Raw genomic sequence first — 7,689 nt, 5'->3', positions numbered from 1 at the left:
TACTGTGGCTAGTTGAGAGCCTGCCTACCTGCGGTATGTCCGTCCGTCTAACCCACCTCGTTGTTATTATTAGCCACTCAGACTGGCAGCTCGTCGCGAACACTGCTAAAACGGGCAAAGCAGTTAACACACCCCCTCACCCACCACCCCCACATAGCCTCACCATCCCCCATACACACACTCACATCCCCGCACACCCCCTCACCCACCACCCCCACATAGCCTCACCATCCCCCATACACACACTCACATCACCCACCACCCCCCGCCTCACCACACACCCCTCACCCACCACCCCCACATAGCCTCACCATCCCCCATACACACACTCACATCCCCGCACACCCCCTCACCCACCACCCCCACATAGCCTCACCATCCCCCATACACACACTCACATCCCCGCACACCCCCTCACCCACCACCCCCACATAGCCTCACCATCCCCCATACACACACTCACATCCCCGCACACCCCCTCACCCACCACCCCCACATAGCCTCACCATCCCCCATACACACACTCACATCCCCGCACACCCCCTCACCCACCACCCCCACATAGCCTCACCATCCCCCATACACACACTCACATCCCCGCACACCCCCTCACCCACCACCCCCACATAGCCTCACCATCCCCCATACACACACTCACATCCCCGCACACCCCCTCACCCACCACCCCCACATAGCCTCACCATCCCCCATAGCCATCCCCCATACACACACTCACATCCCCGCACACCCCCACACCCACCACCCCCACATAGCCTCACCATCCCCCATACACACACTCACATCCCCGCACACCACCCCCTCACCCACCACCCCCACATAGCCTCACCATCCCTCATACACACACTCACATCCCCGCACACACCCTGTACACCCCCCCCCCCCCACACACACACACACTGCTCACACACACACTCTAAACTCCCAAAAAAGCTCTGTAAACCACAGCCAGAGGGAGCCGCCCGTCTGACGCCAACTCCAAAGGCCAGCCGGGGGTCAGTGTGTGTGTGTGTCTGTGTGTCTGTGTGAGTGTGAATATTTGAGTATGTGTGTGTGTCTTTCTCTCTCTGTGTGTCAGAAAGTGTGTGAGCTCCTAATGCCATCATTGTGTGGGACTTTGGTATGGGACAGTGTGAAAGCTGTTACAGGTTATTTGTGGTAGGAGAAGGGGAGGCCCTTTACCAAAACTGAGCTCTTCTCTGTTGACTGTCATAGCATCATTTCAAACGAAAAGACAGTTAGGGTTTGGCTGAGCAATCCCACAGCTGGAGTCAGAACACAGGGGCCTGGAGACCTAGGGGTAGAGAGCGCTGAGTTGGCTGTCGGCTGCACCTCTGTTGTACATTAGCACGTTAGCATGTTATCGGGCCATGGCTTTGAGGGGTCTGAGTATCACCCAACTGATAACTGCCCCCCTCTGCATGAACCTGGCACCAGCTGACCCTCTATCCAAGGGGGAGGGAACAGGAGAAGCAGCCACCATGAAACTCTGACTATCTTTCTGACTAAGTTTTATAGTGTAACTTAGAATTTTCTGTGAAACTACAGACCTGAAAAATGAAGAGGTGCTTGCTAAAGTACTGTACTCAACAGACAGGTACTGTCACATACTCTGTAAAATGTAATTTGCTACATGATGCAGGCTTAGGGTGAGGGGTCTTTACTTAGGTTCCTGGTCAGCTAATTCTCCCTGGTTTGGATCTATTGACAACTCCTGCTGAGACTGAGGCATTCCTAATATGGACACCTTAAGAGATTATCAGATGGTTGAAATGAATATGCTTGTTTGGGTGATTGAATGAAACCTGTGTGGAATGTCATATGTGTAGACCTAACAGGACACCTGGATGTCAAGTACCTTTCTTACATAACTTCAAACTGATTTTCAGGCAGAATCGGTTCATCTTTTGTGTTTTATATGTTGACATATCTTATTTACCCCAAATAATACTGGTAAACCATATTCTGAGACACAATAACTCAAGTCAATGGTTACAAATGTTATAGAAATGTATTTCAATAATAATTTCTCTATACTAAAGCCATGATTGTCAATGTACATTTCTACATTTCAAATTTGTGGAAAGATTTGCATAATATACTGTATGAAAACTTTACTGCCGTTTAAATATCACAACAACAAAAAGATGCAGGGTGGCAAAGTACATGGCTTGAATGATGGATAATACACATGAAGCAGGGGTGAGGAACACATGAGCCTTTATGATCACATATTCTGCTGGTTAATGGTGTAATTCAACTTCTTCAATACATACTTGAATATTATATAAGGACAGAGACATCTAACCACTTTTCCATTTAGCACTATATTTACACCTGGAAGAAGTGATTTAGTGGCTCACTATCCCAACATCATCCAGTGAATCAAACATCCAGTCATCAGCTGGTTAACAATAACCTTCACACACTCTGCAACCAGATGAGGGTTTCCCTGGCTGGAGCACATCACAAACAGATCTGGGACCAGGCTAGATTTATAGATACAGAACCTGACTCAGTATGTAGTAGGCCTACATTTTATAGATTGCTACTTCACATTACACTGTCCCATTTCAATCTGCTCCCAAGTCATTCATCATTAGAAGTTGCGTGGGCGTGTCTTCATCTCCACACTCTTAAAGGAGTAGCGCTCTCCACTGCGGCTGTCTGTCAGGATGTACCAGGTGCCCCAGTAAATGCCGTTGGTCAGCCCGCTATAGCGCCCGCGGTAGTACCGTCCATTCAGGTTAGCCGCCAGGCAGGCATCGAACCACCAGCCCGCACCGTAGTACTGCGCACAGTTCCCCGAGGTGTAGCGGTCGTGATCACGGTCGTTGGTGCTGAACGCTCGGCCGTCGTGGTTGTAGCGTTTGCTGTAGCTCAGGGCATTTCCCGCGTCACCAGAGTACTCCCGTGCTGTCAGACGGTACCTGGGAGAAGGAGAGACAACATTTACTCAGCGTTCATAACCAAGTGGGAAGGTGGTATTTACCACATACGACTAGGAAAATACACTTGAACGCCCCTCCAACTGGTAATTACTAGTGGGACACTCGTCTATCATCCTTGATCTCTGTCTTCTCCCACATACAGGCCTTTGATGTCACCTCCTAAGGAAATTACCTCAATAACAGTATTTTCGGCAGTTACATCCAACAACAAAATACAATTTATAAAAAGCTATCTATTAAAAGTGTTTTTGAACAATAGAATTTGTTTGCGAGCACGACAGCTGTACATTTAGTTGATAGTTGCCGCAACTTGTTTGCCATTAGCCAATCTCAATGAGTTCAAAGCATGTGAATGCATCCAACTCATATTTATTACTTCACAACTGGAAATTGCCACATTCCCACTTGGTTATGAACACAGCATAACACCATGAGTGTATTACTTTATTATATGTTAAAGAGATATGTTCACTCCAAAATCAAAGTTTGTCAGATGTTTACTGACTTCCAAAGAGGTCTTATGTTGAGATGAGTCCACATCATACTCCATCAGTTGTGTAGATCCAGATACATGCATTAAAGATAGGCACTGTCTAATTTCAGGTTGTGTCTATCCTCACATTCAGATGCCGTGGGACCGGAACTGATCTTGACATTATCCCACTTTTGTAAAAAAATAAATATATATATATTTGGTCATCTTTGATTTTGAGGCAAACAATTTCTTTAATTTGTGTATAATATACACTGTCCATCTTAGTCTTCCTATCTATCTGTGTGTTTCCATTACTTCTGTGTCTCTGTTGCCACTCTAAAGGTGTTGTAGGTGGCTTGGCGTTTCTGCTTGTGCCAGTCCTCCAGTTGAATACGCAGTAGGTGTTGACCGGTGTTGGTGAGAGCATGCAGCGCTGCGTTCCCCAGCCAGTGTTCTCCCTGTGGGGAACCAAAACCCTCGCGATACTCCTGCCACGTCCGATTGAAGTCCACCGAGCCATCTCTCCGACGCTGGAACATCGTCCACCCTCCGCCCGCCGTCTCCATGTCACACTCTGCCTGGGGAGGGGCAAAGGTAACAACTCTTGGACATCCGTCACAATAATGATGAAGTTTCCCTGACCATTGCCAATAGTAGAGAGAATATACGGGGTGATTATTGAGATACAGTTTGTAACGCATTGAGACATTTTTCTGTAATCAGTGGCCTTGTGGTTTGAGTGTCCGCCATGAGATTGGAAGGTTGGGAGTTCCATCCCCAGCCGAGTCATACCAAAGATTGTAAAAATGGAACACGGTGCATCTCTGCTTAGCACTCAGCAGTAAGGAGATATATTTGGGGTAAGGCCCTGTGATAGACTAGCATCCTGTCCAGAGGGTGTACATCAAGCTGCCTTATGCTACAGAAACAGTAGATGGGCTCCTGCTCCTGTGAGCCGTTCTGGCTTGCACAAACAAGGCTGCTTTACTACTGTAATCTGTAACATCAGCTCCCTCCTTGTCTGTTTTGTTCTCGCTGCATGTTCCCCTCCAAGCTCTACAGATGGTGCATAACACACATACAGCAAACAGGTTGTTTGCATTTTGTGTGTGTAAGTATTATGTGGTACCTCGACTGCAGGTCTGTGTGGGTCAGGCTGGATGGTGTAGATTCCGTTCTCTCGGATCCCCAAACGATAGATCTCAGCACAGTCCTGAGGATGCAGCCTCACTGAGGGGGCAACTGCAACACACACACACACACACACACACACACACACACACACACACACACACACACTTGCGCTCTTACATCTGTAGATTTTGTACGCACATGCGCACACATGCACTCAAGTAAACACACACACACACACACACACACACACACACACACACACACACACACACACACACACACACACACACTGCTCTCACCTGTTGGAGGGTGTTGTGTGATGCTTCTCAATAGTAGTAGCAAGTCATTCTCTCCCTCTCTCCCAACCGCTGCCCCCTCTAAACACATAAAACAAGAAGAGGTTGTGTGAGATTGAGGACCCATCCCACATATAGCAGTTATCTTCTGATCTGTTGTAGAAGTTATATGGTGGTTTTGTGAAGGTTAAAGAGTTGTGCACTGGGTTGTGAGATACCAGTGAACTATCTATCTGCCTTACTCATCCCACACAGAGCCTTGCATTCCTGTGCACTCACCTCTGACCGACACAGACCAGGCCTCACTACGACTTTGTTAACTGTGAGTGTGTGTGGCCCTCTTAAGAGATAGGAGAGACACTGCCATTGTGTGGAGAGGGATCAAGAGAATGAACAGGAGGATACACAGAAAGAGAGAAGATAGGTAGTAACAATGTGTGCATCTGTGTGTGTGTGTATGTGTGTGTTCGCCATGCTCCTCACCCAGTCGTCTGGCCATAGCCCTGAGGGCCTGGCTGTGACAGTGAAGGTCACACTCTGTCAGCACTGCAGCCATCAGAGCCAGAATGGCCCCCAGCGTGTCCTCTCCCTGGCCCCTGGGGGCACCCGGCTCCTGGAAGGAATGCATACATCGCTGCAACTGGACCAGACGCTCCGACACATCCCCTGCCTGCAGAGACCACACACAGCATTACAGTCATGACATGACATACACACACACATGCATGTACCAGCATTTACAGTCACATCACACAAACACAAACCGACACTAAGGCATGCAAAGTAGATGACTGCCACAGACTCAATCACTCAGTCACGCTTACATCCCTCCTAGCCATGTCAGTGGAACACCTGTCATTGCATGAGCTCAGCAGAGCCATATGATGAGGACATTTATAAACCCAAACCTAATTTTACTCCCACTTTGATTGTTATCTCTGGAAAGCATCTGTCAAGTGGTGCCAAGTGAAGAGTGCCCCTAATCCCCAGAGTAGGGACCTGTTGCCCGCTCTCCACATACTATACCACTGACACTAATGCTTACGACTCCAGATACTACCCACTGGGCACAGACGTCAATTCAACATCTATTTCACGTTGGTTCGACATTTCATTTAAATTACGTGGAAACGTTGATTCAACCAATGTGTACCCAGTGGTGTCTATGCCACTATGCTACAGAGTTGGGCTTAATTCCATTTTAATTGGCTGAGTGCCGTTATGTCCATAGTCACTGTTTCAGCGGCCTAAACTTTACACCCCTGCCACACAAACCAGAGGGACATGGTGTGTCAGACTCAGAGACTCTGCACCAGCATTATCTAATCACCACTACCGAGCAAACATTGTCCAGGCCTTCCTCTGTGCCACCCAGCTCAGAATACTCATTGTTTGGTGTGTACAATACCTGAGTTAGTTATATCAATACCTCACTCATTCTACTGGGAAAAGCACAGGAAATGACCTCAGATTGACCTGGTGATGTCACTCACCTCGGGCTGGACCTGTCGGACTTCTTGTCTGTGTTCCTCCCTCAGAGGGGGGTCGGAGGCAGCTAGGGGGGCAACCACCACCCTGCAGCCCGCTGTCCCAGGGCTCCCCTCACACCCCCCTGACCCTATCCTCGCAGGCGGAGCGGCCACCAAACTGTCCCTACAAGGGGCGTGGGGACAGACTGGGGGTGCGTCTGGGGGGGACAACACGGCCCCCACACACAGGGACAGCAGTAGTGGGACCACGCCGATTGAGCCCAGTAGAATCATGGGAAACTCCTAAAAGAATTTGAAAAGCTGGCAGAATTCAGTCTCTCAGACACCTCTGAGTTTCGTCGTTTACTGTGCCTCCCGACACCGGTTTTCACCTTAAAGCAGTTCCGCCTTGCCAGCGTCTTGGATTTGGGCCACACCTCTTTGGTGTCACTTGTCCTTTTTTTTTCTTTTTTGTTGTACTTGATGGGTTTCTACTCCACTCCTGAGTCTGTTGGCTTGATGCTTTGTTTGAAGCCTTGGATGGTGTCCCTCCACTCTCTGCCCATATAACCTTCTTCTATTTCTGTGTGAACTTCATCTTTTTCTGTCTCTCCATGTCTATCTCTTTTTTTAATCTAATCTTACTGTAATCCCGATCTCTGTGTATGTCTCTTTCTATCTTTGTTTCTATCTATATACCTATTTCATCCTCTCGACTTCTCTTCCAATTTTTTTCTCTCTCCCTCTGTTTCTCTTTCTCTCTCTCTTTCTGTTAGTGAGGTTCTTTTGGCTCAAAATCCTAGATAACTGCGCCTCTCTTTGCTGTCTGGCACGCACTAACGCACACACCTCCTGATTCTCACACACACACACGCACAGACACATGGTCACACACGATCCATCCATCTCCTTGACCAATCCCCTCTCTCTCTCTCTTTGACTCTCTCTCTGACTCTCTCTCTTTCTCTCTGACTCTCTCTCTCCCTCTCTCTCACTCTGACTCTCTCCCTCTCTCTCTCTCTGACTCTCTCCCTCTCTCTCTCTGACTCTCTCTCCCTCTTTCTCTATCCCTTTCTCCCTCTCCCTCTCTCTCTCTCTCTCTCTCTCCCTCTCTCTCTCCCTCTCTCCCTCTCTCTCTCCCTCTCTCTCCCTCTCTCCCTCTCCCTGACTCTCTCTCCCTGACTCTCTCTCTCTCCCTCTCTCTCTCTCCCTCTCTCCCTCTCTCTCTCTCTCTCCCACAGTTTATGGACACAGAAACCAGAGGAGTGTTCGAGGAGCTTGTTGTAGAGTTGCATCCCTATCTCAAATGAACAGACATTTTCAGTAGACTGGATTTTTACTCGCTT

General features: G+C 48.4%; 1 protein-coding gene across 1 annotated transcript; it reads right to left on the bottom strand.

Moving 5' to 3' along the window:
* Positions 1-2,076: 2,076 nt before the first annotated feature.
* Positions 2,077-7,331, bottom strand: si:ch211-157b11.8 (fibroleukin). The gene is made up of 6 exons (XM_064968409.1): positions 6,368-7,331; positions 5,358-5,544; positions 4,878-4,955; positions 4,574-4,686; positions 3,760-4,022; positions 2,077-2,948 (listed from the first exon to the last, which is right to left on the bottom strand). The coding sequence occupies exons 1-6, from the start codon at positions 6,635-6,637 to the stop codon at positions 2,618-2,620; spliced, it is 1,242 nt and encodes a 413-aa protein (XP_064824481.1). The 5' UTR covers positions 6,638-7,331; the 3' UTR covers positions 2,077-2,617.
* Between the last annotated feature and the right edge of the window lie 358 nt (positions 7,332-7,689).

This window comes from Oncorhynchus masou, chromosome 6, assembly GCF_036934945.1.
Source record: "Oncorhynchus masou masou isolate Uvic2021 chromosome 6, UVic_Omas_1.1, whole genome shotgun sequence".
Taxonomy (NCBI): domain Eukaryota; kingdom Metazoa; phylum Chordata; class Actinopteri; order Salmoniformes; family Salmonidae; genus Oncorhynchus; species Oncorhynchus masou.
This window is presented reverse-complemented; position numbering and strand designations above follow the sequence as displayed.